Source organism: Cyanistes caeruleus, chromosome 2 (genome assembly GCF_971803275.1).
Source record: "Cyanistes caeruleus chromosome 2, bCyaCae1.hap1.1, whole genome shotgun sequence".
Lineage (NCBI taxonomy): Eukaryota > Metazoa > Chordata > Aves > Passeriformes > Paridae > Cyanistes > Cyanistes caeruleus.
The window spans coordinates 6,186,075-6,212,736 of NC_141702.1; the positions used below are offsets into that span (position 1 = coordinate 6,186,075).

At 45.7% G+C, this 26,662-nt stretch overlaps 4 protein-coding genes across 9 annotated transcripts in view; 3 read left to right on the top strand and 1 right to left on the bottom strand.

Annotated features, from left to right (window-relative positions):
• Positions 1 to 302: 302 nt before the first annotated feature.
• Positions 303 to 16,876, bottom strand: PLA2G7 (phospholipase A2 group VII). Of its 3 annotated transcripts, none has more exons than XM_023924279.2 (11): positions 16,531 to 16,876; positions 9,783 to 9,910; positions 7,622 to 7,772; positions 6,961 to 7,054; positions 6,266 to 6,334; positions 5,650 to 5,797; positions 4,135 to 4,248; positions 3,769 to 3,860; positions 3,179 to 3,352; positions 2,036 to 2,184; positions 303 to 1,690 (listed from the first exon to the last, which is right to left on the bottom strand). In XM_023924279.2, the coding sequence occupies exons 1-11, from the start codon at positions 16,874 to 16,876 to the stop codon at positions 1,587 to 1,589; spliced, it is 1,569 nt and encodes a 522-aa protein (XP_023780047.2). In that variant the 3' UTR covers positions 303 to 1,586. The 3 variants fall into 3 exon arrangements, with proteins under 3 accessions (XP_023780047.2, XP_023780046.2, XP_023780048.1); XM_023924278.2 differs by lacking the exon at positions 16,531 to 16,876 and adding an exon at positions 10,128 to 11,199; XM_023924280.2 differs by lacking the exon at positions 16,531 to 16,876 and adding an exon at positions 10,452 to 10,621.
• Positions 10,735 to 12,462, top strand: IMP3 (IMP U3 small nucleolar ribonucleoprotein 3). The gene has a single exon (XM_023924394.2). The coding sequence runs from the start codon at positions 10,735 to 10,737 to the stop codon at positions 11,290 to 11,292; it is 558 nt and encodes a 185-aa protein (XP_023780162.2). The 3' UTR covers positions 11,293 to 12,462.
• ANKRD66 (ankyrin repeat domain 66) lies at positions 16,169 to 24,926 on the top strand. 4 transcript variants are annotated; one of them, XM_023924281.2, is made up of 6 exons: positions 16,169 to 17,037; positions 17,819 to 17,906; positions 18,024 to 18,135; positions 18,427 to 18,610; positions 19,912 to 20,140; positions 24,519 to 24,926. In XM_023924281.2, the coding sequence occupies exons 3-6, from the start codon at positions 18,133 to 18,135 to the stop codon at positions 24,697 to 24,699; spliced, it is 597 nt and encodes a 198-aa protein (XP_023780049.1). In that variant the 5' UTR covers positions 16,169 to 17,037; positions 17,819 to 17,906; positions 18,024 to 18,132; the 3' UTR covers positions 24,700 to 24,926. The 4 variants fall into 4 exon arrangements, with proteins under 4 accessions (XP_023780049.1, XP_086731769.1, XP_023780050.1 ...); XM_086875643.1 differs by having other exon boundaries at positions 16,394 to 17,037; positions 18,448 to 18,610; XM_023924282.2 differs by lacking the exons at positions 16,169 to 17,037; positions 17,819 to 17,906; positions 18,024 to 18,135 and adding an exon at positions 18,219 to 18,304.
• The window catches only part of MEP1A (meprin A subunit alpha), a 51,854-nt gene continuing 45,997 nt past the window's right edge, over positions 20,806 to 26,662 (top strand). Inside the window, exon 1 of the mRNA XM_023924287.2 lies at positions 20,806 to 20,914. The gene's annotated coding sequence lies outside the window, so the exon portion shown is untranslated. The remainder of the gene's footprint in view (positions 20,915 to 26,662) is intronic.

Genomic DNA, 26,662 nt, shown 5'->3' on the forward strand with positions numbered 1-26,662 from the left:
TTGCTGCAATTGTACTAATGAAAGATGAAGCTTTTCCTATAAATATTATGAAGACCCAATGGAATGGTTTTACTGATACATGTGTGCAGTGTGCAGAGGACATGACCCTGCAGCTGTTTTAAGGAGATGTCACCTTTTACTTTCCTTCTCAGGTGTTGAAAATGGGGTGCTATTTTATAGTGGTGTTCTATGCTCCTATAGCATGCTCATAGCTGTTCCCTCCTCTTCAGAAGCTGTGGATTTTTCATGCTGAAACAAGGACTTAGGAACCCAAGCTAGCTGATAGTGAATCTCTCAGTAGATTTCATGTGTTAATGCTGACTCAGTAAGTCAAACGTGTTTATTTGCTTAATAGAGACAATACACAGCACTAGGCTGGGGAGAATTTAATTAAATTCTGAAAGATAGGTCTAGGTGTTATTGCAATCTCATTTTAAGATCACAGATTATGTAAAATACTTAATTACACTGTTAATTTCTTAATTTGTTTGCTTCAGTTATTTTGTTTGTAACCTGATTTTGAAGTGAACAGAATTTAGAAGACACCCTTCCATGGGGCAGCTTCAGGCAGTTCTGATCCAAAAAGGAGAGCCTTAAGAAGGCCACCCAGGTTGGCTGCTGACAGTCTTTGCCCAGGTCCTACCACTGCTATATCTGTCAGTGGGAGCCACCTGTGTCACCTAGAGACCATTGTGAGTACCTGGAGAAAGCTGAGTGTCTGGGGCGTGTTTACCACCTGGAGACACCTCAGGAGCTGAAGCAGTGGTAACAAGGACCATGTAAAGGGAGCAGTAGAGGTGCCACATCTCTATTTCCCCTGCAGTCTGACTGTGTGATTGTGGAAACACAGAGGAGCTGCTGGAGCTTTTCCCAAAGGCAATTGGAGTTGCTACAAGAGCGACCTGTTGAAAAGCTTTTGTGATATAAACATCATCCTCTATGTATGGCACTAAATATATCTTACATTTAAGTGGATTAAGCTCCTGTGGGAAGTCCTGCATCTGGACTTTCTCTTCTGTCAGCTGAACTCTTTCCTGTAGCTTTTACTGTGACTTATTAAAATAAGACACGGTTTTAAAGACCACCCTCCATCTCCACCACAGGCATCTCTGACTCCCAACTGTTTGTCAGAGCACAGCTGAAACACTTACTAATCTAAACAGACAAGTGGTGGTTTGGGGTTTTTTTTGTTTCTCTTCCCTTACCTTGCAGTATAGGCTTTCTGGATGCAAACTGACATACAGCCTGGTAAACCAACTTGTAGCTGAATTCCTTGGAGGTCAATCTGTCTCTCTGCAAACTTGATTCAAGTCAAAACCAGAAAGAGCATTTAAATTATTACCAAGTGATTTCCCTCAAGCTGCCTACAAAGTGGAAGTTACCCTGTTGCAGTATTTCAGAGCATCCCCCTAACTCATTTGAACAGAAACCTCTGTTTTTTTATGATTATGTAGCTTAATGCCTTGTCTTTTTTTTTTTTTTTTGTTCTGCACTCCATAAGATTTGTAGGTGTTTAATGCCACCACATGTCTGATCAATATTAGTGTCCTGATGTCCATTGCATTTTCAGTACTTCTTTATATTCCTTATTCAGGTTCAGCTGGAGATGTGTCAATATTGGTTCCAGGAATAACATTGGGTCCTATGCCATCCACAAGAGAATCCCACTGATCAAAATCCTTCTTAAGACCTATAAGATGGGGGAAAGAAAACCCAAGTGGCTATGAGTTAAGTAACCAGCTTTTTGTAAAACTACACTGAGTAATGAAGTCAACTTGGCAAAGTAGGGAAGGAAAAATATTTTAAGGGGGAAAAAATGACACTCCAGATTTTTTTGTATCAGAATAAAATGTCAGTGATTTTCCTCTGAGTTGCTAAGATTACAAAAGTAACTGACAAATCTCTAGAAGAAGTCTGACTTATTTTTTCCACTGACACACTTATTTTGATCTTGTTTTAAACAATGATTATATAAAAAGCTTCACAGGAATTAAGTATTAGTCAACCTCATACTTTGCTGTAAACAGATACTTACTCAGATGTTTCTGTAGGAAAGCTAATGAAGCATGATTGCTGATATCAATAGCTTCATTTGGATCTATTTCTCCTTTTAATTTGAAAAATCTTGCAATGATTCCTCCGCTCACAAAGGTGAAATCAGGAAAGCTCTGATGGACTGACCCCCTGCAAGGGAAAAACAAACATCAGGCTTGTAAGACTACAGTAAATTGTCTCATTTAAAGAGGCACAGACTTCAGTCATGTCTTTTGTTGTTTTAGGAGAAGATAAATCAGATTAATCTCACAAGCATGCAAGCACACAAGATGAGCAGGAAATTCTGCCCTAACCGCAGAAGGGAGGAAGGTTTGTACATGCTTGCTGTAAGTCACTGTAATGCAACAGCAATGAAGAGTTGGCTTAGCAAAGCATCAAAATCAAGCTGTCTCCCTGCTTAGTGGTGCAGGATAGAGCCATCCCTCCCCTGGCTGCAGAACTGCCCCCAGAAGGCTGTTTAAGTGTTCAAATACAGGTGATGCACAAGGTTCAGCACAAAGCTTGTACCCAAGGGCAGGAATCCACACTTTGGAGAGTCTTAGACTTGGAGTTCCTGGCTGCTTTGAGAGGTCTCTGTCCCTGATGTAGGGGATGAATGGCTAATTTAAACTTGCAGTGAAAACCCGGGCCATGAGGAGAGACAATCATAGTGTCATTTAGGCTGGAAATACCTCTAAGATTATTAAATCCAACCATTAACCCAGCACTGCCATTCCAGCTTTAAACCACATCCCTCAGTGCCACATCTACATGTCTTTTAAACAGCTCCAGGGATGGTGACTCCCCAGCTTCCCTGAGCAGCCTGGTCCAATGCCTAACAACTATTGAAATGAAGACGTATTTCCTAATATCCAATCTGAATTGCCCCTGGTGTGCCTTGAGACCATTTCTTCTTGCTCCTTGGGAGAAGAGCCTGAACCCCTGCCTGGTTCCACCCTCCTACTCAGGAGTAGAGTGAGGCAGTCCCCCTGAGCCTCCTTTTCTCCAGACTAAAGATCCCCAGCTCCCACAGTTCCTCCTCAGCCTTGTGCTCTCAGGACTGTCTGTCTGCAGTTACCTGTAACTGCACAGCTACAACAAGAGCTTCAACCACAGATGGAAATGATGGCTCCTAAACACTTACTTGATAGTGATCATTTTCTTGTTTGTGTCATTGGAGATGAGCTTCTTAATCTTTAAGATGTTCTCAGCCCACTGGAATTTTTCAGAGTTGATAAAAAGCAGTGGTTGCTGGACGCTGTTTTGGTAAATGTCGTCACCTACAGGAAGCATCCATACATCGAGGGCAATGCCACACCTGCCAAAAACATCTGGATATTGGCACAGAAGCAGAAAGCTTGGAAGTTCTGGACATGCTTTGAGTTGCAAGAGATACGGGTAAGAGAAAAGTCTCTCTGATACTGAACAGGTAAATAATTTTGTTCCAGAATTATCTCTACTCTGGGGGAAGAGAATTAGTCTGTTCTTGCCATATGTTGGTCTCCACTGCCAGGTGCAGCTGGACTGCAGGGTCCCACAGTATCATGGTTTAATAAGATGCAGTTATGTTCCACCACATCCCCACACTTTGAAGAAGCGTGGATGGAGAAAACAAGACATATCAAACAACACTCTTCTTCAGGAGCTAATTAGTAGTTGGGGGATCCTAGGGAAAGTGCCCTGCTCCAGACCTCTTAAGTGCCAAATGTCTCTAGCCTTGTTTTGCATACTTACCTGAATCTTATTTCTTTGCTGAGACTTTCAATAACTGTAGCACCACCAAAAGAGTGTCCCATCACAGCTATTCTGCTAGTATCAACAGAATCCTGTCAAAAAAATCCAGGTGCTGTAAGAGACTTTCTTTCCCAAACTTACTTTTAAAAGGAGTAATTTTTTTCAGGCATTAGATCCTACTGAAGTAAGAAGAGCATCATTTCAGCTCCATTACTCTCTATCCAGCTTTGGATGACCTGAGAAGATTTTCATAGATCTACAGAGTGGTATTCAGAATATGTTACACAAACCAGTTTAGAAATGGAAGGGGGAAACCAGAAGCATTATTAGGTGTTTAACAAAATACTGATGGCACCTTCCACTCACCTTTAGGCTGTTCCAGTCAAAGTCTGAATGTAGTACATTTGTTACTTCCTCTCCTGAATTTATTTTAAGAATGAGATTGAGAGCTTTGATACACTCCTGTGCTCTTTGCTGCACCTGGGGAGAAAGAGAGGTTGGGGCAGAGCAGTCAATCATCAGACAACTGCCAGGCTTAAGAGCCCCTTGAACACAGGACTTATTCTGATTATTTCCTCCCCCTAAGTGTTTGATACAGTAACAACTATTCTGAACTGCAGAATGGAGCCATCTGATGAACAACAAAGTTGTTTTCTGGTAAAGAGCTGAAGCTCTTGTGTAGAACCTCTGCACACAGGAATTTATCCCTGTAACATGCACCAAAGGCCTTCAACTCCTTTGTCCTGTTACTGCTTAAGGAAAGGGGTTGTTGGGATGTGCAAAGGCTTACATTACACACACCTCCAAGGAAGGCTGACTCACTGATGCTTCTCAGGCTCACCTGGATGAACAAATGTCCTTCTATCACTTGCCCCATCATACAAGAGCGTTGAAACGGTCTTCATACTGGATAAACCAAACTAAGAAACATGAAGCCCATCCCATTTTTTATATATATTCATCCTTGAAAACTGTAGTGAAGTTGTTGCAAAAAAAGGTTTTCATTGTTCCATATAAGAACAGTTTTTAACTGGTATGTCAGTAAAAGAAAAGCTTCAAGAAGAGCCAAGGAACCGTAGAGATTAACTACAGTGTGTAGGCACCAACAAGATGTCTGTGCATCACTGAATTTCAAATAAATCCCAATCTCCTGACTTCTCCACTTGTGAAATTTGCAGACAATGGCTTCTGGAGGTTATTTCCGAGCTCAGACATTACACACTGACACTCAGGAGGAGGGCATTGTATTCAAACAGGAAATTACTCTAGTACTACTGTGTGTATGGCTCAGGGAGATAAAGAGAAACACCTCCTTGGCTGAGTTTTCATTAGCTGGAAAAACCACTCCCATATTTTAAAGGTCAAGTGTATGCTTGGAAGAGCTTGTCAGTATGGCCACATTACATCCAGCTTGGATACTGCTTATAGCAAATAATAAAAAACACATTCAAGTGTGGCAAAGACTATAAAGCAAACGTCCCACTCAGAGCAGCCATGATTCATCATGCTATGGAACAGTAAATGAAAGCTAATGCAAGCCTAAGGCCACACAAACACATGAGCTCAACTCTGTGTTACTTTTAGGCTGGGCTGGGCAGTAAAAGAGACAGAGAAGAAACAGAAAGTTGAGTGGAACCAGAAGAGAAACAGATGACTCAGCTCAAGAGCACAACTTCAAGAAACAGCTTTGTTGAGGGTGCAGTATATGCCTGAAGAAAGCTGTTGTTGACTGTTCCACCTTCAGGGACACAGGACTTGATCCATTTTTATATCTCCCTGAGCCATGGCAGAAGACTGCTCCCCTGGCTGAAGGGAGACTCTGCTAGGCCTAAACACAACACTCCTGCCACACTTCCCAGAGCACAGAGCCAGCCCATGCACCTGCTTATGGCGCAAGCAACGCTCCTCCTCTCCAGTTTTCAGTTTCCTGTAGTAGATCCACTCCTTCTCCATGTTAGGTGTAGACTCTTCCTGTGACTCAGAAACTGACCTTCTTTTACAATAATACGTGGCTGAAGCAGATTCATCTCTGTAATACCAAGAGGAGGTTATTTCTGGGTATGCATTCCATTTGGTTTGAGATGAAGTCAGCACAAGTTTTAGATTTCACTCATCTGAAGAGATCCAGCTATCAACCAGTGCTGCTGCAAACCAGTGTACACAGACTTTCTAAATAATGCAACAACCCCACCAAAACACTCACCTCCTCCATATTCTTCACCTACTTTATATTCTAACAGTAAGAGAGAGACAAATAGCATATGTGAAGAATGACAAATGCTATCTACCCCTAGACTTCATTCTAGGGCTTATCTAAACAAAATTCCCTTTGTTTGGAGAAGAGTTGAACTATGGGCAGTGTGGGCAGGGCTGAAAAAGAAATGTTAGTTTTTCTCTCTTAAAAAAATCCAGAAGTTCTTCTTTAGAATAAATAACAATCTGTTCAATGTGAGAAAGCTGCTTTCTATCAGAACTCCAAAACGTGCAGCACACTCACCTGTGCTCCACAGCAGCCACTATAAAGCCCTGAGATGCCATCTCTATGCAAATAGCAGAATAGATTGTCCTGCAATAAAAACCACACTCTGGTGAGATGTCATTCTTTCAATTCCATTGCTCTTTAAATGCTGCCCACGCTAGGTATGCACTAGTCCGCACTCAATATTTCTTCTATTTGAATTTGCTATCCAGCAGAGCAAGACTTTATGCCAGGCACCAAAGCCTGTTCACAAAACCTTGGTAGTGTTTTATTGTCTATTCGGAAAGGAAAATGCCACTGATTTTTAATAATTAGCACACACAGCACTTTGCATCTTCAAAGAGCTGTCCAAAAATCAACCAGCTAATCTTCACAACATCCTTATGGGCTGGAAAATATCTTTACCTCCATCATACAAAGGGAAAACATAAATGGAGCTCTGAGCAACCTGGTCTAGTAGAAGGTGTCCCTGCTCAGAGCAGACATGGTCTTTAAGGGCCCCTTTTAACCCAGGCTGTTCTATTATTCTGTGACCAACCATACACCAACCCTGCTGTTTTTTCAGTGGAGGCATAATGACACATGGCAGCCTGTTCTTCAAATCTGTTTCAGTTCCACCAGGATCTCACCCCACTACTGAAAATCTGTTCAGAAGCACCCTTGGAAACTGCAGTCTCCATAGACAACAGTTTGTTAACAAACTGCAAAATTACCGAAAAGCTCCAAGTCCATGGGAAAAAACAAGAAGTGGGTATTTTTCTCCTGGCTTAAAAGCAGCATTTGACTTTGCAGGACAGGTCACTGAACCTAAATAAAAATGGAAGTGTATGTCATTATTACTGAAATGAGAGAAAGCATTTGTTCCCATGAGAGAGATCCCAATAATAGTGACCACTGATATCAGAGCAATCACCTAAAGATAAGGTACCAAGATTCATCTTTAAATAGAAGGCAAATATGGATCTGATTCTGAAAATACTTTCTACTTGGCAGAAGATACTTGTCTTCTTCTCCCATTCACATTCTGGCACAAGGTCTACACATCTCTTAAACCTTCATAGGCATCCAGGTCGTGCTGATATTCAGACCTTAGATCTCTCTGAACTTTCATCTCTTTGCACATTTCCTTGTGGGATTTAAATCACAACAGCCAGGTGCAGCTTACCTAGAGCAAACTGCCCAGACACTCCTATCCACAGCAGTCAGGGACTGCCTCAGAGCTGGGGTCACATTCAGCAGTCTCATTACACAAACCCATCCCACAAAAACACATTTCTTTGCTAAAAAGTCTTTTTCAGCCCTGCAGAAATAACACACTGCTCATGGAGCATGGAGGCAGCAAGAGGCAAGAAATAAAACCAGAATGAATCTTACCAACATAGTAATGGAAAAGCCGTTCTCCTACAACTCGGTACATATTAAGGAAGTCAGAAAGTCCCTGGTAGTATTCTTTGTCTGGAATCCATCGTGCCTCTTCGATATCTGTGGCATCATATGCTGGATAATACAGGCGCAAAAAGCTTCCCTGGGATTAGGAAAAATTAAAAAAAAAAAAAAAAAAGAGAAAAAGGAATAATGCTATTTATTTATATATTTCAGAGAAAATGGAAGATTAAAACATTTGTAGAAAAGGTTTCAGTTGCAAGAATGCAGCTCAAGAGAATTATGAGAATCTCATGAGAAAATTATTATATACAGGCTTTGATGCCAATCCTGTCACAATCTTCCTGTGCCTACAATGAATTTAAAGTAGCATGAGATACACATCACCTTCTCTAGGTTAGCCTAGGGCTTATTAGAAATGCTTCATTTAATTAAGTTAATTATTACAAACACTCACTACCTATTTACTCGATCCAGCATCTTGGTGGATCTTTTCTTCCATCTTCTTCACTAGGAATGGTTTTGCATTGGATGGTGCATTTTGCTAAGTTTTTTGGCTGACTGTTAAAGGGATGACTGAAGATGACCTGAGAGCTGAAGCACCTCTCCGAGCATGACGGGTTAGGAGAGCTGGGGCTGTTCAGCCTGGAGAAGATAAGGCTCTCTAACATGGCTGTAGTGTTCCTGCCTAAACTGAGCAGAAGCTGTCAGCAAAGCTCCTGGGCAGCTGCACAGCAAGGGAGAACAAAGCATTGCTCTTCCTCATCAAGATGTTCACAAGTCTCTCATGATCCATCTTTCTAAACACAACTTTGTTAGCCTGTGTTTCATCTGCCTCTTTTTCTTACCACCAGTTCAGATCTCTTACTGTCTGCACTCCAGGTATCCCAGGAAAGCACCCAAGCCTTCCACTCACAGGGACCTTCCATACCCCGTTGTCAGTCTTTTTCCTTCACAGACAGCAGCAGTATACCAATGCACACCGCAAAACAGATTCCCAGCAAATTAACTGTGTGTAATTTGCATTCTTATTTCCTGGTTTGCAAGGGAATTTGCAACACCCCATTGAAATTCACTGTCTTTCTCCAGCTGTACTTTCAGTTTAACAAGTTACAATCAGGCCAAAATAAACATGAGCTTTGAAATAAAGCCTAATTTCTTGAACACTAATTTATCAGTTTACCAGAAGTTTATTTAATGGAGCTTATTTCTATTCACTTATCGAACTTAAATCAACCTTTGACACAGAGAACTTTCATCCACCTTGGTAGTGATATTAACTTGATCTCAGATTAGTCCCAGTGAACCTCCCCAATGACTAACTGATTATCAGAAAGGGGAAGAGGTTCATTATTCATGCCTGAGAGAACTGCAATTGTTCATAATGCTTATGTAAAAAAACCCACATGGGCTGACTGCAAAGAAACTCATGGCTCTTCTGTGCTGATATAGAGTAAGCTCAGTAAAGGAAAACATATGAACCATTACAAACTGGTCACAAGTTCCACTAAACCTGACTACTCTGAGGAGTAAAACCACAGTGTAAAGTCAGGTGTATTCTCTCAAAGGCAAGAGGATCTGAAATGGAAACACACAAGCAAGCCCATTATTTGTCTGGTTACTTGTTATTGTGGCTTCTCACTGTGCTAACCTCTTGCAAAACTGACATCCTGTTCATCTTCAGTGAGATAAAATCTCAAAAAGACATCTCATCTTTTACTCTGTAGCTGAAACACTGCATAGGCTCATCTCCCAACCCTGCCGGGATCTTTATCATGAGAACAGCCACAGTCACAGAGATTGCCTGTGGAGTGTCCTCAGGAGTGCAGTGCAGGAAGGAGCAGTGGGGTGGGTGGGAAGAACCCCCTGGAGGGTCTCTCCCCCCAGGAGGACCCAGTTTCTCTGCACAGTTTCTCTTGGACATTAGGAAGAGGGAGGAATTGGCCATGGGAAAGGCTTGCAAGTTACATTCATCTGGTAAATGCCCAGTACACATCCTACACCAGGATGGAGAGGATAGAAAGCTCAGCTGTGAGGGTCAACATAGAGCCCACAGGCAAGACCTTCTGGTTGATTTATCCATAAAACTGCAGCCAGTTGTTTCACTAACTTTGTGGCTTAAATCCAAAGGAGAAAGTGTTGAGAGCCTTACCTCAACTGCATTTTCTGTCATCAGGTCTGTACATCCAACCGAGTGTGGTCCCTTTCCTTCAGGGATCCTGTAAAACTTCTCAGTGCTGCTGGTGCTCCACATTTCCATTGGTGCCTTCACTGACGAACCTGGGGAAAAACACAAAGCAAATCAAGAGACCACCATGGCCTTTGTGACCGGATTGTGACCGTATCTACATGTTTAGACGAACAAAAGGGTCTCTTGCTTATCACAACCCACACTGAAACCCAGCACGCTGAAAATCCAAAATTAGGAAAATCAAGACTGTGCCAATACAGAAATCTGCTCGTGAGAAACAAAAAAATCCCGAATTGTCAACCTGACCTGTTCTACTGGGGATTTTCCTTGTTGTATCCTGAATCCCAAGGAGCAGACAGCACTGTGCACTTACAGAAAAGTGGGATGAAACCTTTGGCTGGCGAGGCCGCGCCGGCACTCGGGAGATTTGCGGTGCTACGAACCGCAAAGAGGGAGAATTCTGCTGCTCAAGGAAAACCGGCCTGTGCATCAGGGGGAGTGAGATGTCACGGAGAAACACAACGCCGCTGCCGTTTTTCCAAGAGGAATGACGAATCCCAGGTTCGGCCCCTAGCGAGACAAGGTCGGGCTGCCCGTGCCGGAGCGGGTGTCGGGGCGGTGTGGCCGTACCTGGGGTGACCCCTCCGCTCCAGGCTGGCCCCGGCGATGCGCAGAGCGCGGGGGGAAGCAGCCGCATCCCGGGCTAGGCTCTATCTGACGCTTTCTCCTTGTGGAAGGAGACACGGGGCCATCCCTCTCCCGGTACCCCGCCGCCGGCCGAGCTGCCCCGGGGCGGGGCTGCCTGGGAGGTGTCACTGCGGCCCCTCCCCGGAAGAGCCGCGGGGCCGGCGGCCGCTCCGCCCCGGAAAGGTGCCTCTCGGACGGCGGCGCGGCGGATCCCGGTCCCGCGAAGATGGTGCGGAAACTGAAGTACCACGAGCAGAAGCTGCTGCGGCGGCTGGACCTGGTGAACTGGGAGGCGTCGGGCGGGAACCTGGCGGAGGTGCGGGCCCTGCGGCGCTACCGGGTGGGCCGGCGGGAGGACTACGTGCAGTACAAGGCTCTGGCCCGCGCCGTGCGCGCCTTGGCCCGGCGGCTCCGAGACCTGGGCCCGGCCAGCGCCGCCTTCCGCGCCCGCTGCGCCGCCGCGCTGCTGGAGAAGCTGCACGGGCTGGGGCTGGTGAACAACCGGCAGTCGCTGGCCGTGTGCGAGAGCCTCTCGGCCGCCGCCTTCTGCCGCCGGCGCCTGCCCTGCCTGCTGGTGAAGCTGCGCATGGCGCAGAACCTGCGCCACGCCGTCACCTTCGTGGAGCAGGGGCACGTCCGCGTGGGGCCCGAGGTGGTGACGGACCCCGCGCTCCTCGTGCCCCGCAACGTCGAGGACTTCATCACCTGGGTGGACGCCTCGAGGCTGCGGCAGAAGGTGCTCGACTACAACCAGGAGCGCGACGACTTCGACCTGGCCGCGTAGGGCTGCCCGGCTGCCCTGCCTCACACCGATAAAACCACGGCCGTGCCACCACGGGATATTCACACATCTGCAAGGGGAGCCAGAAGGAAACCGTGCGCTTCTAGTATCGTATTGACCTGCTCCTGGCTCCCTTTCCCAGCTAATGGTTCCATTCATCCATGGAGAGAAACATCCTTTACACAACCACTGCTTCAAGAATACGTCCAGCAGCTCAGCTCCATCACCGTCCCAGATGTCCCCATCGTCATCCTGGCATGCTGTCCTGGTTTAGGGAAAATTTTCCTTCTCCCCCTGTTCGGTCTCAGGTCTAGTATTAAAGTGCAGAACTTATTTCTGGGCTAAACAGATGAATGGGGGAATACCAGCATCATAAAGTCACCCCAGGACACATGCCCAGCTCCATCATCCTTAAAAGTGCATCTCCGTCATCCTTAAATCCCACAAAGCAAAGGTGCTTGGAAAAGTCTCTGCCCGATCTGGAAGATTTTGGTCAGGCTTAAGTGCTTGGCAATTTAATAACAGCTGCTGGAAGGGGTTTTAAGCCAAGCCAAGTTGCTGTTTTATGACTGAGTTTAGCAGCTTCACTGCTCTTTTTCCAAGAGGTTGTCCTGGTTCACCTCCTTCACCTGTTGAATGCACAGGTATCGGAATTAATTCTGGAAGGATTTTCCCTTGGTATCAAGGAACAAGGAGGAAATGCATGGATTTTGGGAGATCAGCAGTAAACAAGAAGGCCAAATACTGTGGTTCTGGAACTGTTAAAAGTTTTAGCCAAAAACAGAATTTAAAAAAAAAACAAACCAAGAAGAACTTTATTGTCATGTGAAGTTGTAATGGGAAGTTTGATGCTTTGAGTTCAGTGTCTTTGCTGTGTGGGGTTCTAGATGATCATTAGGCATCATTTACAGAACAGGATCTAACTGGGGACATACTGGAGCAAAAAGCTGATCTAACTATAACTGCAGATTTGGGAGAACTTTCGCATTTAGCACATTAGCCAGGGGCTGTTGGGAACTTTGTTCCCTTTTGATAAAAAAAGCAGAAAAACAAAAATAAAACTGTTGGGGTTTTTTAGTTGGTGAAGAAATGTATGGACTGCTTTATAATATAGTTTTTCTGAGTTTATTCTAATTTTGAAATGTTACAGTAAAGCCTGTTTGCCACCTTTCAGAACTTTTTTTAAATTTAAATTCTTATGTAACTTATGTAAGTCTACTACCTTGAAGGCTAGTACTGACATGTTTATGATAAAAGAATGCTCTCTTTCCCTTACCCAGGGCTATGAAAGGATTTAGCAGTAGGTTTAGGAGCAGAGTTGTGACTGTCCAACCCAAACCCAAAGAGCTGGAGTGCAGCTACTGTCAGAGCTCTGGATTTGAATGCCTTAGTGTGGCTTTTGTGAACAGAAAAGGTTTTCACATGAGATATGTTTTGGAGATATTGCATGACCACAGTGTTACCAAATATTATGGCAGGTTTTTATAAGGCAAACAGAATGTTTACATTTCTTCCCAAGCTCATAAACCAGTTGTATTAAGCAGAACAATTATTAAACCAATAATAGATATTAAGAAAAGGACACAAAGCAGGTGGATTAACCCTTTGCCTACTTCTGCTGTTTGTCATTGAATTCATTTCAGTAATCATAACCTCAGCAACATCTTAACCTTTTTCTTAAGAGTGTACACCTTGCTGATGGTAAGAAATGCCAATTGAAAAAAGTTTCACACCTAAAGCCTGACTTTTAAACACCTTCTCAGATTCCCTTCCCTCTAGAACAATGCCATTATTTCTTACAAAATTCAGAAGGTGCCTTATTCAGGTGCAGGTAAAAACAGTGCTTTTGCTGTGCTTTACTCTTTTGGGGGAATTTAAGTAACAGCACAGTGACTGTGCAGGGCATTTTACTACTGAGATGCTAAACTCCTACTTTGCCCAGTGTGTCCAGCCCATGCAGGAACTGAAGAAAAGGAAATATCGAACCTCCAGCCTGTCAGCCTTTGCAATTTACATCATCAGCCCATTCCTTTTGTAGTAAACCAATTTTTTATCATTCATCTGTGCACCTTCAGCATCTGCAGCAGAAGAGAAATGACCCTGTAGGCTATTAAGTTAAGCAGTGGGAATTGATTTCCCTAGAAATATATGGTATAACAGCACCCATCACCCCTGCTCTCCTCCATTGGAAATCAAATTCTTATGTTCTCTGAGAAATGGGGCTGTGTGTTTATATGTCTGTGTGTTTTAAGTCTGGAATTTCTTAAGTGTGCTGGTTGTACAGTAGCTGAGACCTGAGATGAGTGTCCTTCTCCTCAGTTTTTAGCAGCTGGAGCCCTGGCACACCCCTGACCAGAGCTGGGTCTGCTTCAAGCATGATAGATAAAATGTAAGTTCCAGCAGCATAGCCACATTCCTGCTGGTGATTACAACCAGGGAAATGATGGCTCCCTCATGTTCCATGGTGGTTTTGTCTTTAGTTCCTGGGTTTGGTTTTGTTTTCCAGAGCTGACATGCTGTGGCTGGGTGGTTCCCGCAGCAGTTACAGAGCCAGGGATTGAAAAGGCACAGGAAGTTGCTCGGACAGCCTTTCCCAACACTGGGATAAACATGGAGGCTTTGTTAAATTCTAAGGCTGATACAATGTCAGTATAAATTGGCACAGCTTCCATGGGCCTGTGTGAACTGGCATGAGGATACGATCCAACATTGCCCTTTTTTGGGCCAGGTCATTCAAACTCCCCTGCAATGCTCTGAGAACTTGCAGCAGGAGAATTTATGCATGTGAGGGTAACAGGATGGGTTCCTGGGTGTCACTGTGCTTCTTCCCCGTACCTTCTAAAGCAGACTTGACATTCCTCAGATGCCCCAACACCTCCACGAGTCTTGTGGAAAGCTGCTGCTGCAGGACAGGGGATGGTGGTGCTAGTGATGGGGCAAACTCGCTCCATGACTGACAAAACTTGGTCACTGCCACCTCCATATCTGCCTGTCCCAGGAGCTGGGGCGTGCAGGGGTACCAGCTTCTCCAGAAAGGGAGAACAGGGTTGCAGGGGGGTCTGGGAAGTGCAAAAGATATTGGCAAACAGCGAGCAGTTTCCAAGCAGGTGGTCTCACAGTGGGCAGCAGGAAAGGAGGTTTTACCAGGGCCTGTTTTTAGGTTTATGGAGGGGGGTGTTTCTCTTTTTTCCTTTCTATTTTTTTTTTTTTTCTTCTTCTTCTCCTGACCTTGGCTTTCCCTTTATTTGAAGACTGCCAAAGCAGAGAAGCTGAGGCTGAGGAATGTGGGGGAGCTGAAAGAAAGTCCTTCACACTGATGCCTTTTGTGCTGCAGTGTGTAAAAGGCTGAGGCTGTCACTGAAATGCAAATGTGTTTTTTCACTGTTCTAAGCTCCATTTCTTTCCCAAGTAAACAAGCATGCTGCATGCTTTAAAGGCTGATTCCATTCGACATCTTGGTGTGGTTCAGTGCTGACCTCAGTCAGTCACTGACAGCACCATCACCATGAGCCTAGGGGCTGAGGAAGGATGGTACATCCCCCTTCTCAAGATGGGAAAGGGAGACTGAGAGAAGCAAAGGTGGAATTGGGCAATTCCCAAGTTTTTGGGTGATGGTCCTACATCCTGGACTAGGCCAGGGCCTCCTAGCCTTGCTGAAGGGCACTTCCCATGCTCATCTCTGCAGCACTCCCCAGTAAGAAACCCCATAGCAGATGGAAGTGTCCCTGCCTGCCCCCTTTTTGAACTCTGAATAATGTTTTAAATACATCCCCTGAGAGATCTGACCCTGCAGATTGAACCAGAGCCATTTCTCATCACCAGGGCATGGGGTCACCTTAGTCTCTACCCCAGAAGCCAAAACATTTCAGTATTCACGGGGTCTGGGGGATTATTATCCTAAGAGTTATTGTCAGTATTTACATGAGAGCCCCAGCTCTGTCCTTGATTTTAAATACACCATTTTAGGCAGTGATTCATCTTTTCTGACCCACTGCTTGCTGGTTTGGGCCTGCAGCAGGACTTTCTAGTGGGAAACCTGCCTGCTGGGAGCTATCCCATCTCACTTCTCTGCAAAGCACAACAGCCCCTTCCTCCCACATATCAGCTGATTTTGAAGAGATGAAGTCTTTCGCTCCCAGCAGGCAGAGAAAGGGGAGGCCACCCATTTGTGACAGATGGAGATCTGAGCTTGTCCCTTTCCTCCTGGAGCTGCTGTTGGGGGCTCCCATGTGTCCCCAGCAGGGTGTCACCACACTTTGATCCCATGTGTCCCCAGCAGGGTGTCACCACATTTTGATCCCATGTGTCCCCAGCAGTAAGTCACCACGGTTCCTGGGCTGCTGTGGTGAACACGTCAGTGGGGTTGGTGAGTGCAAGCCCAGACAGCACCACCAGCCCCGATCCCTACCCAGAGGAGCCACCACCTGGAGAGGCTGGGATTGTTGTGTCACAGGGTAAAGTTCAGGCAGGCTGACCCGGTGGGTCCGTGTGGCAGACATGGCAGTCCTCAACTTGTCCCTTGTACCTGAGCTTGGGCTTAAAGCACACCAGGGAAGCCACATCCTAAAACCACCTTCTCTCCCCACCAGCTCCAGCAGCAGCAGGGACACAGGGTCCCGTGCGTGTTTTGGGATGCTGCGTTTGGAGGAGGTGAATGTCGTGCTGGCAGAGCACTCAAACCTCCTCCTCTTTGTCCCTCTTAGCCTTCCAGAAGAATTTAGGTGGGGAAGAACCGCTGAAAGTCACCTAGTCCAAACACCTGCACAAAGCAGGGCACACATGGGGCTGCCTCAGGCCTGCATCTCTCAGTGCTGGACACCTGAAGCAGAGTTTAATCACCCTCGCTGTGAATCTTATTTTCCCGTTCCATCTAGTCGGAGCTTTCCCTGCTGCAGCCTGGGACTGCTGGACACAGCCGCGTCGGGAGGTGGGTTATATTTTCCTGAATGCTGTCTACACACGGACAGGCGAAGGGACATGTCTGCTGTTACCGCCCTCAGTTTATCCGGAGTGAATCCCACCCTTCCGCAGGACGCACGGGGATTTGAGGCCGGATAAGGGGAAGCAAGCAGGCCGAGGAGCGCGATCCCTCGAGGGCTCGAGCAGAGAGTGGGAGCAGCGAAGCCGCGTGAGGTGCTGCGCAGAAACCACTCAGCTCCTTAAAACCCCCCTCACGTCACCATTGCTCCTGCCCGTGCTCCGCCCAGACCCTTTTTTAGCCCTTCGCAGGGCTTCACGTACCTGTTGTGCGGTGTCCCGGCTGCCCCCTGCTCCTGTCCCGCTGTCCAGAGCAGCAGGAGGTCCCCTCTGGCCACCCGCGGCCCTCCGGAGCGGGGCGAGCAGCGGCTGCTCCCACAGGAGGCCGCCTCTGTCGCAGGCACAGCGACTGCCGGGCTCTCCCCGAAGGGGAGGGACCAAACTTTGCCTTAGTTTCCAGCTGAGACAATCTTCTTGGGAGAAATCGTCCCTGGGCCTGGAAAGCGAGTTTCTGGCATGGAGCCATGGCCAACAAAGCCTGCGCGTCCCAGCGGAGCCCGCGGCCGCCGAGGTGCTGGGCCGTGCCCCGGTATGGCAGGGACAGGGTCATGTGTGGGCTCCTCGTGTGTGAATAATGGATCTCCCGGCTGCGGCTGGCTCAACAGGCAGGAACCCCAGGAGAAAATTCCCCCGGATGGGTTGCAACACCCTGTGGAGGAGCTGCAATGCCTGTGGCCGGGCGAGCAGCGGAAGACGGCGCTTTGGCTCAAGGTTGTGCCGTAAAAATACAAATCTTTTCCTCTGTCCTTATGAGAAGGGGATAACCGCAGTCTAGAGAGACCGATTCCACTTTCGGGTCCAACATCTGGGGTGGCTGAAGGTGGATTTAGCACAGATCTTTACTTGTGAGGCAGATCTGCGCTCAGCCCCCTTTGCATAGCCCTGGTGTTTGCCCCCTCAGTAACGCTGAATTCAGGGAATTCACCTGAAAAACAGCATCAGTAATAAAAGATTAATTTTGTGAGATATCAACGGCTGTGAAATGCCCGTATGTGTGTCAAGGCTGGCAAAGGGAGGCAGCAGGGAAGGAGAGGAGGTAGAATTTGGCTTGGCTTAAGTTGCTTATGAAGTTGCCCCTATGGACTGTGCCCTTGGAGAGCTGCTGAGCTCCTGCCTTGGCATCAGCAGCTTCCTTTCTCTTTGGGTGTATGTGTGTGGGTATGAGCTGAAGCTGAAAAAGAATAAGAAAGTTATATGAAAAGGTCCAAGATCTCTTTTTTCTTGTGCATTTGTCCACCCCTCATTTCAGTGATGGGCTGGGTGCATTAAAGTTTGACATTTTCAGGATAGATTTGATGCTGTTGAAAGGTGTTGCAGAACAAGTCAGAAGATCTCTTTTTAATCTAAAGGAGCAGGTTATTAAAGGTTAATGAGAGAAAATGAGGAGAAGGAAGCAGCACACAGGTGGTTACACTAACAGACACCAAATCCCATGATACTTCTTTTGCCCACTCAGAGCTCCAGAATTTAATTTTCTTTTTAATATGTTCAGATTTTCCCAGATGTGCAGGAGTCAAACTCAGTATAAGACAAATATGGGTCTTTCTTTTGGATCTTATCTACACAGTCAAACCACCCAGGTATGAAACATGCTATGAATCTTAGTTTAAGACCATTCCTCCTTGCCCTACCATCTCTCTTTTTTTTTTTTTTTTTTTTTTTTTTTTATAAGCTTAATTATTATTATCCCTTTTTAGAATTTTCACCAAAGAACATCAGAGGATGCTTGCATAGATGTTTCTGTCATGGCAATAAAATGCTACCAGTAAGAGACCTGCAGCACTGGCAAAGGAGGAGCCAGTTCCCATGGTTAGTGAGCACAACAAACCCATGGCAAATGTTCAATGTGGCTTTAGCTACGATATCTTTAAACAAAGGACTGCACTTTCCTGCAGATTTCTGTGTCTATAGGCCAAAAGTCATCATCAGTCTGTGATCACTGGTTTGAAGATAATTTCCCCTCTGCCTCAGTATTTTGGTTTGTTTTTTTGGTGTTTTGTTTGTTTGTTTTGGGTTTTGTTTTGGTTTTTTTGTTTCATTGGGTTTTTTTTTTTTGACAAATCTTCGTTTCTCACGGTGCTTGACTCATTTTTAATCCAGGTGCTGCTTGACCTATTACAGCTGCACCTTTCTGAAGAGTGCAACATGACAGAGCTCCATGAAGCCGTGGCTGTGGGTGACTATGACCTGGTGAAAAAGATTTTGAAGGCAGGGCGCTGTGACCCAAACCATAAGGATGCTGACTGGCATGACAGGACCCCCCTGCACTGGGCTGCTGCCAAAGGTAAGGACACCCCCAGCTCTGTTACCTGTGAATGGACATCATAAAAGGTGATGCTGATCACCTGTAATTATGTCTAGGCTGGCAAAATCTCAGCCTGTATCTGGTAATTTTGCCCCTAACGAGCAAAAAAAGGTTAAATATCCATTTAAATGGGAACTTTGCCTACAAAATAGTTTGTGGGACTGCTGGTGAAGTGATTTTTAGCTTTTTCTTCCACCACACAACAATTTGCAATTTACTTGTAGGGAATGGCTGCTTTTTCCCTCCCATTGCTTTTCTAAGAGATGACTCCTTGAGTTTATGTCTCATAAATAAACCTGTGGGAAAGAGCAGGAAGTCAAATCCACTGTATTTACACCAGGTATTTATCAAACCAAATAGAACAAAATAATAACTATGTTTTACATTGCTCTCCCTTTATATCCCACCTGCTTGAATGAACAATGCAGGACCAGAGCTGTTTGCAGCTCCCATTTGGGACCTGCAGAAGTGTCTGGTAAAGTCAAATATCCCTTTGCAGCCCAAAAAAAGTGATGATGCAACAATATATAATGTATAATTGTACACAGTGTAAAATGGGAAACTGGAACTCTACTCCTCTGTCTACAGTGTTTGTTGGGATCTAATGTCATTGCATCTGCCTTTGCTCAGAAATCAGGTGTGTGATTTCCTGTTTTACACTTACGACCACGTTTTTCTTTTGTCCTAATGGATTATTAGGCATTTATACATCAGCAAAGGGGACTGAGCTACTTAACAGGAGATAGTGAGAAGTTGACAGGGCCTAGATGTGATTTGGAATAGTCTAGGTCAGTCAAGGCAGTGTGAAGTGGTGTAGAAATAATTTTTTTGCTTCTTTAAGCAATTCCACTAGTTAGAAAAATGTGAAGGTGAATGAAAAATAAGTAGTTTCTCTACTTGCTATCCAAAAAAACCTTTGTTTTAGTAAAGCTGTTCTTTTCCTGTTCTCAATGTTTAAATTTTATTTTGCAATTGAATTAAAAACCAAAATGAAGCAATGAAATATCCCATTGGTCAATGACTAATTGAGATGTGCTGTTCAGAAATTAGAAAGCCTTACGATTTGGCTGTTGTTTTTGTTGTAAATTTCTTCAGGAAACAGTCTACTTTGGGAGAAAATAACCAGCATTTCCTATTCAGTATCATTTATATGAAAAACCAAATAGTCAGGTGGGTGCAATCCGTGTCTGAGGGAATTATGACCAGCTGTGTGTGACTGCCTTCTGCGTCCTGAAGGTATAAATTCTAAAGCGTCTTCTCTCCTGGTTTTGCTGCGCCAGGGCGCTCGGACCTGGTCAGGCTCCTGGTGGATCACGGTGCCCGGCACTGCCTGCGGAGCGATGTGGGCTGGACCGCGGCTCACTTCGCTGCCGAGGCGGGGAAGCTGCGGGTGCTCCGCACCCTGCACTCCCTGCACGCTGCTATGGATGCCGCCGACCTCTTCGGAGACACTCCCCGGAGGTTCGCGGAGATCTACGGACACCGGGAGTGCTCCAAATTCTTGGAAAAGTGAGTAGTGGTAGCAGGTCCTGCTGCGTCTGCAGTGAAAATTAACCTTACCGCTCCACAGGGGACCAGAGCAAACACAGTGAGTTACCTATTTTCCCACCCAAAGCCTGCTAAAGCCCTGACACACAAGCTGTAGTGGATGAGCAAACACGGGCCTGGCACGGGGAAGCCGTGAGAACTCATTCTTTCATTGCCCTGCCTCCTGCGGTTTCCATTGGTATGTTTTCAAAATCGTTACCACTTCATGACATCGTTGTTTTTGTAAGGATGTTGCAGAGCCGTTATGAAGCAACAGAAATGAAAGCAGCAGCTGACAAGTGTTAACCCCTTACAGTAGTGAATAGCAAATACATGGGTGGAGTTGTTTAGGAGCATCCCTCAGCAGTTGTGTGTGTGTGTGTATTGATACGTGTATCATTTGGCTTTTCTTATAGTAAAGAAAAAAAAGCCACCCTATTTTTTACATATTCATTGAAAATTAAACCACTTAATAAGATGGCCATATATTACTTCCAAATTTTAGGAACATCCATGTTGTCTTCATTGCTTACAGTTAGCACTGTGGCAGCACATGTTGTAAAAAATATGCTTTTTAATGGTTCCCAATTGCCATTCCTGTTTTTCAGCCGTTGGCTCGGCTCATGGGTATTTTCATCCTTGCAAAGGTGTTTTCCAGGGTCAGGATGCTTTACTGCAGAGGTTTGAGCTGTGTCCCATCCTGCATCTCTCTAAAGGAGTGGGACATATCACCAGAGGCCAACCACCTTGTTCAGTGTAAGCCACAGTCCCAACACAGTTTGGAATTTAAATATTTAAATACATTTAAATGCCTGTGAAGCCTGCATATGCCAGACCCTGGAGTGCTGAGAGCTCCCAAAACTGTTTTCTCTCTGTGTTTTTCTGTGACTTTACAGTCTCACCCTCATCATTTACTGGCCCAACTTTTACCCCAGGACACGCTTCCACATTCTCAAGACTGCTTTTACCGTGTATATCCCATATTTTTTTTAATAGACATTTATTCAACTCAAAATCTCCAGCTTGCCAGTGCAGCACACAAGCTGGAAGTTCAAAATCAGGCACAGTGACTGGCCAAATGTCTGAGGTGGCCAGTGCCTTACAAATGCCACTTTTCATTGATCCACATAAACCCTTCTGTAGGTACTGCTGTCCTTCTGCTGTATTCCTACAGCTTATTGGTTCCTGCTGAAATGCCCCATGCCCACCTTTTATCTTCACACAGCATCAGAGTCCTTCCATAGGGAAAGACAACCAAACTGCACAAAATCCCCCTGTACAGAACCCAAAAACTTAACAGGGGAGCCACAAGCTCTGGTTTCCAAGACCAGAGCTATTATGGTAGCTTTGCATTTTACCTGCTCAGCCAACACAGTATTATAGAATGGTTGGAAGGGACCTTAAAGATCATCTCATTCCAACCCCCTGCCATGGACAGGGACCCCTTCCACTAGACCAGGTTGCTCAAAGCCCCATCCAATGTGATGGAGCTGAACACTGCCAGAATGGGGTATCCAGACCATCTTAGAAAGTCCTGGTTTTGGATCTGACGTGCTATAATCCCTCACTACTCACCACTTTCCTTCCACACAGATGTGTCAGCCCTTCTTACCCTCAGACCTTCAGTTTAAAGGCATTTAGGTGACCAGCAGTTGATAATGAAGCTTTTCAAATTAGATTTTTTTACTACCTAGCCAGTGTCTAGGTAGTAAGCCTCAGGTGTCCCAGACCTTTGAGAATGGGGCACTGTCTTCCAGTGGAGATTCTCTTTATACTGTTCTCAGCTCTTGGTATACTTAGATTCTATACCAGAACAGGTAAATATTGTCTAACCTAGAGGGTGAAAGTCTACAGACTTCTGCCCCTGTATGAATAACTTACAGCAATTCCTTGCCTATTAAATGCTGTAGTTTTTGCACTAATCTCACTGGTAATTCCTGCCAAGTCTGTAGCATTTGCTGTGCCTTGGATGTGCTCCAGAGCCATGGGAGCGAGCTGACAGCAGGGGTAGGGGAATTGCCTGCGTGATGCCGAAGAGCAATGCCTGTGGTAGGCAGAGGTGCCTGGGAGAATGACTGACAGGTTGACTGACAGAAGGATTGACATCCTGGTCTGAGACACCTTAGCAGCAGCCAGTGGTGACTCAGGTCAGCTGATAATGGGCTTTCTGAGGTGAATGATTGATTTAGGGTGGAAAACTTGTCTTTCAGAACCACAGGCTGGCCTGAGTCACCCCACAGTTGCATGGCTCAGTGTGGCTGGGAGATCTAATGACTAGGAAAATGCTTCAAATGCCCAGTCTAGAACATTTTATAAGACACAAAGCCTGTACAATCACCTCACAGCCATAACCCAGCCTGTGGCCAGCCAAGAGTTTATCACTGAGACTCAGGAATATTTTTAAGCCCAGCCATTATAGTTTATGACCACAGTGGATACTTTTACCCTCACACTCTGGCCTCACTGCCTCACATCAGCAAACTTGGAGTAAACTAGGAGGAATGGTTGTCACTTGTAGTGTAATTTTTATTACTGTCTGCTCCTTCAGATGTGCAGAAGGTCCCAGAGGTGATGTCCAGGGTCAGGCAAAGCCAAAGGGAACAAGCAGTACTGTGTGTGCTGCAGACAGAGAGTTAAGAGAGTGGTTGCACAAAATGCTGCACAGTGCCCTCTACTCAGCAGTGTGTGGGACATAAATATGAGGAGCATTTTGTTACACAGCCCTGTCAGTTCTGGATATTTGCCTGTCATGCAAAAAGAGAGAAAAAGGCAATTTTTAAAACCATCTGGTGGTCTGCACCAAATGCAGGGCTGATGTACATATCTACACAGGCCTATGAACAGATCCTTCCTGAATCCAAATTCAGCCCCCTCTAGCACCACCATGACCCTTGCATGCTGTTTGTCAGTCCCCAGGTGTTTCCAGCTGCATGAACTACCTGCCTGCCTGGGCTGGGCCACTGAAGTGTGCTGAGGACTGCATCCACATGGAAATATTACGTGTATTGACACGGAAATATTATTAACATGCAAATATTAGGAAAATTCCACTGCCAAGTATCAGTACCACTCACTGAGGTTTGCATGAACATGCAAAAGTTAGGAAACAGCTGCTTTCAAAACAGCTGCTTCTGAATAGCAAATGCATATTTTGCATCAGATTTGGTTTGCATGAGAAGGGCTTTACTCTGGATGCTATAAGAGCTGCCAAGAATGGCACAGAGACCCTCAACTCATGTCTGCTGCCAGCTTCTCTGCAAAGTGACAGCTGTTGAAACTATACCAAAGGGTCCTGCTATCTAAGACCAGGGCATATATATACTCATGTGTAAATAAATAAACAAATACATTTATATTTAAAGTCCATAGAAAGAGATTTTTTGCCCTTGGGAGGAGATACTTAATAGAAAACAATAGGGTAGTTCAGTTGGAAGGAACCTATGCTAGTCCTATGGCCTGACCCCTTCAGGACTGACCAGAAGTTAAAGCATCTTATGAAGGGCATTTTCCAAATGTCTCTTAAACACCAACAGCTATGGGGTATCAACCATCACTCTCAAACACAGGCTCTGTGGAGATCTTAGAGCACCTTTCAGTACTTGAAGAGAGCCTACAAGACAGCTGGAGAGGGACTTTGAACAAGGGTATGGAGAAGGGGGAATGGCCTAGGTAGGAAGGATTAGCTATATTAGGAATAAATTCTTGACTGTGAGGGTGGTGGGGCCCTGGCACAGGTTGCCCAGAGAAGCTGTGGCTGCCCCATCCCTGGAAGTGTTTAAGGACAAGCTGGGTGGGGCTTTGAGCAACCTGTTCTAGGGGAAGGTGTGCCTGTCTATTGCAGGGAGGTATGGAATAAGACAATGTCTAAAGGTCCCTTCCAACCCAAACCATTCTATGATTCTGTGATATAGAAACCCATGTGATGAGATCCATCAGTGTGGAGCTGCTAGATTTGCTCTGTGCTCTCAGCTAGAACTGCACTGCACTTGACAGAAATGCTCTATTACAGATAAAAAGGATTTTTCCTGCTATTGGATGGTGTTTATGACAGAGGCTCCTGAATCCTGAGTGCCTACAAAATCAGAGCCCTGCAGGAGGAGGAAAGGGTTTGCCTTCTCTTGGGCAAGATTTACACTTGGAATGTCCATCTCTGGATCCAGGCAGTGCTGGGGCTCAGAGGGGTCCCTGAGAGGGGGAGTTGGGGCTGCACCATGCTGGACACACTGCAGTGTTTTCTAAAGTGTTTTCTCAAGTGGCAGCAGGGTTTTTACCAGACTGAGACACAGCTCCTGACCCTGTGGATGGGACCCTGTGAACAGAGATGAGTGTGTGCTGTGTTCACTCTTGGTTTCTCTCCCAGAGCAGAGGTGGAGAGCAGGAACTACCGCAGGAAAGCTGCACTGAGAAAAATCCCCTTAGACCAGAGAGATGAAGACTGGGAACTCAAGAAAGAAGAGCTTCAGAAAAATCCACCATGTTTTTGGGAGAAGTGCACGGCTTCTATTCAAAAGAAAAATGGGGGAAAAAAGGGGAAGCGGTAGTGTGCCCTGCCTGTTTGGTGCCTCCAAGTCCTTGCAATGCAGAGCAAAGGCACTGGCAGACCTCAGGTGGTTCTGCAGGGTATTATTTGGGTGAATGGAGGAAGTAGTTGGCTACAAGAGTGCATCCTTAGAGATATACTGTAAACAATCTCCTTAACAACTAGGATTGCTTCAGCTTCTCTATGTATCTGATCTCAAAAATAAAAACAACTGAAGAATATGTTTAATTATGCCAATACTCTATATCACTGTGATGTTTAAAATTACTGTGATGGCAGCAGTTACCCATATTGTCAGGGAAAAAAAGTAGTCTTGATCCTACCTGATTCACAATAGGATCTTGGACCATGGTTCTGCTTGCTCTGCTGATGTGTGTGGCCTTTGCTTCTTTGCTTGTCACTGAGTCAACCAGGAGGCTCTACATGGACTTGCTCATTACTCTATTACCAGGAGGCTCTACATGGACTTGCTCATTACTCTGGTAATGCACTTTTCTTGGAAGTGGGACGTAGTTGCTTCTCCTGGATGAAGTTGAGATGTTACTGTTGAGTTTTCACTGGACACATGGGTCCAACAGCCTGAATCTTCCATTCCTGGCCCAGCAAAAGGGTAAATGTGCTCCCTTCTTGCTGCTTTCAGACAGCTGTGGCTGCCAAGGGTATTGGAGCACTGCCTTTTGTTAGCATTGCCCCCAGCTATTTTTATATCTCTGCAAATAGGAATGCTGTGCAGCTGGTCCTAAGCTCTGCTTCTGCTCATCAACACTTTCCACGACAAAAGCATCTTTAACACTTTCACTTCTCAGTCAAAAAATTTGGAATGTGACCCAGAGCAGTTTTCCATACATGCCAGCACTGGGCAGATGCTCTCATTGACTTCTGACAGCTTCTCCAGGCCGGGCAGATGCCGCCCCCATGGGCTGTGCAGTGGGGCTGTAGTGATGGACACCCTGTCCCCTCCAGTGCCAGCTCAGTGGGGCTGGTGCACAGGACAGGGATTCTGAGCTGGGTGTCACATTGTCAGGGGTTTCATGGGGATGGAAGGAGGGACACCAGTGTGGTTTGCTGGGGCTGTGGTGTTGTGTGGTAGCACATGCAAGCTGTAGGTTTTTCTGCAGAGTCTTGTGGCATGTGAGGTTGTGAGGGATGATGCTGCACTGGAAATAAGGAATAAGATGTATCTTCTTATTTTTTGTGAAATTTTGGGCTTTTTTGTGAAAGTGGTTGGGATTGTCAACCCTATCCTTATATTAAAGGATAAAGTACATGAGCAGAAGCAGGGGAAGAAGGGAGGTGTGGTTGTTCCTGTCAAGACCTTTCACTGGGGACTGGTGTCCAGAAGAGATGCTTGATCACCTGAGCTGGTGACAGAAGTGACCAGTTCAGGTTTGCTCTGTTCTGCATGTTTCACCTGGTGTGAAGGGTTGAGCTTAGGAAGCAGCCAGTCCCTCATCCAGCTGCTCCTTCTCTCTCACCCATAAACAGGTAGTAGAAAATAGGATGAAGAAGCTGATGGATTGAGATAAAAGACGGTGAAATCACTCAGCAGTTACTGTCACAGACAAAACAGACTTGACATGCAGAAAATTGATTTAATTTATTTACCTATTGAAAGTACAATAGTACAAAGAGAAACAAACACAAACCAGAACCTACTACCTCCACTACCCTTTCATCTCAGGCTCAAGTTCACTCCTTCATCCTCAGCTCCTCCACCTCCTTCCCCACAGCCACACAGGGGGAAGGAAAATAGAGGTGAAGTCAGTTCATAGTGAGCTGTCTCCTCCATTCCCATCTCATGCTCTTCCCCTGATCCAGCACCAAACCTGGGTGTTTCACTGAGCCAGAGTGCACTGGGCAAAGGCAATGTCATCAGCAGGTCAGAGCAGGCCAGGAGAGCAGTGACACAGAGCAGGGAATGCTGTCCTTGCAGGCAGAGAGGACACGCAGGGCTGGAGAGGGAA

What these genes read in the sequence shown, in the direction of transcription:
- ANKRD66 (XM_023924281.2), top strand. An exon ending in GCACTGGGCTGCTGCCAAAG is followed by an intron (nt 18,611 to 19,911) that starts GTAAGGACACCC and finishes TTGCTGCGCCAG; the next exon opens with GGCGCTCGGACCTGGTCAGG. An exon ending in TGCTCCAAATTCTTGGAAAA is followed by an intron (nt 20,141 to 24,518) that starts GTGAGTAGTGGT and finishes TTTCTCTCCCAG; the next exon opens with AGCAGAGGTGGAGAGCAGGA.
- PLA2G7 (XM_023924278.2), bottom strand. Translation starts at nt 10,518, where the DNA reads ATGCGGCTGCTTCCCCCCGCGCTCTGCGCATCGCCGGGGCCAGCCTGG. An exon ending in GTGGCTGCTGTGGAGCACAG is followed by an intron (nt 5,798 to 6,265) that starts GTGAGTGTGCTG and finishes TTGGTATTACAG; the next exon opens with AGATGAATCTGCTTCAGCCA. An exon ending in TTGACTGGAACAGCCTAAAG is followed by an intron (nt 3,861 to 4,134) that starts GTGAGTGGAAGG and finishes TTTTTTTGACAG; the next exon opens with GATTCTGTTGATACTAGCAG.
- IMP3 (XM_023924394.2), top strand. Translation starts at nt 10,735, where the DNA reads ATGGTGCGGAAACTGAAGTACCACGAGCAGAAGCTGCTGCGGCGGCTG.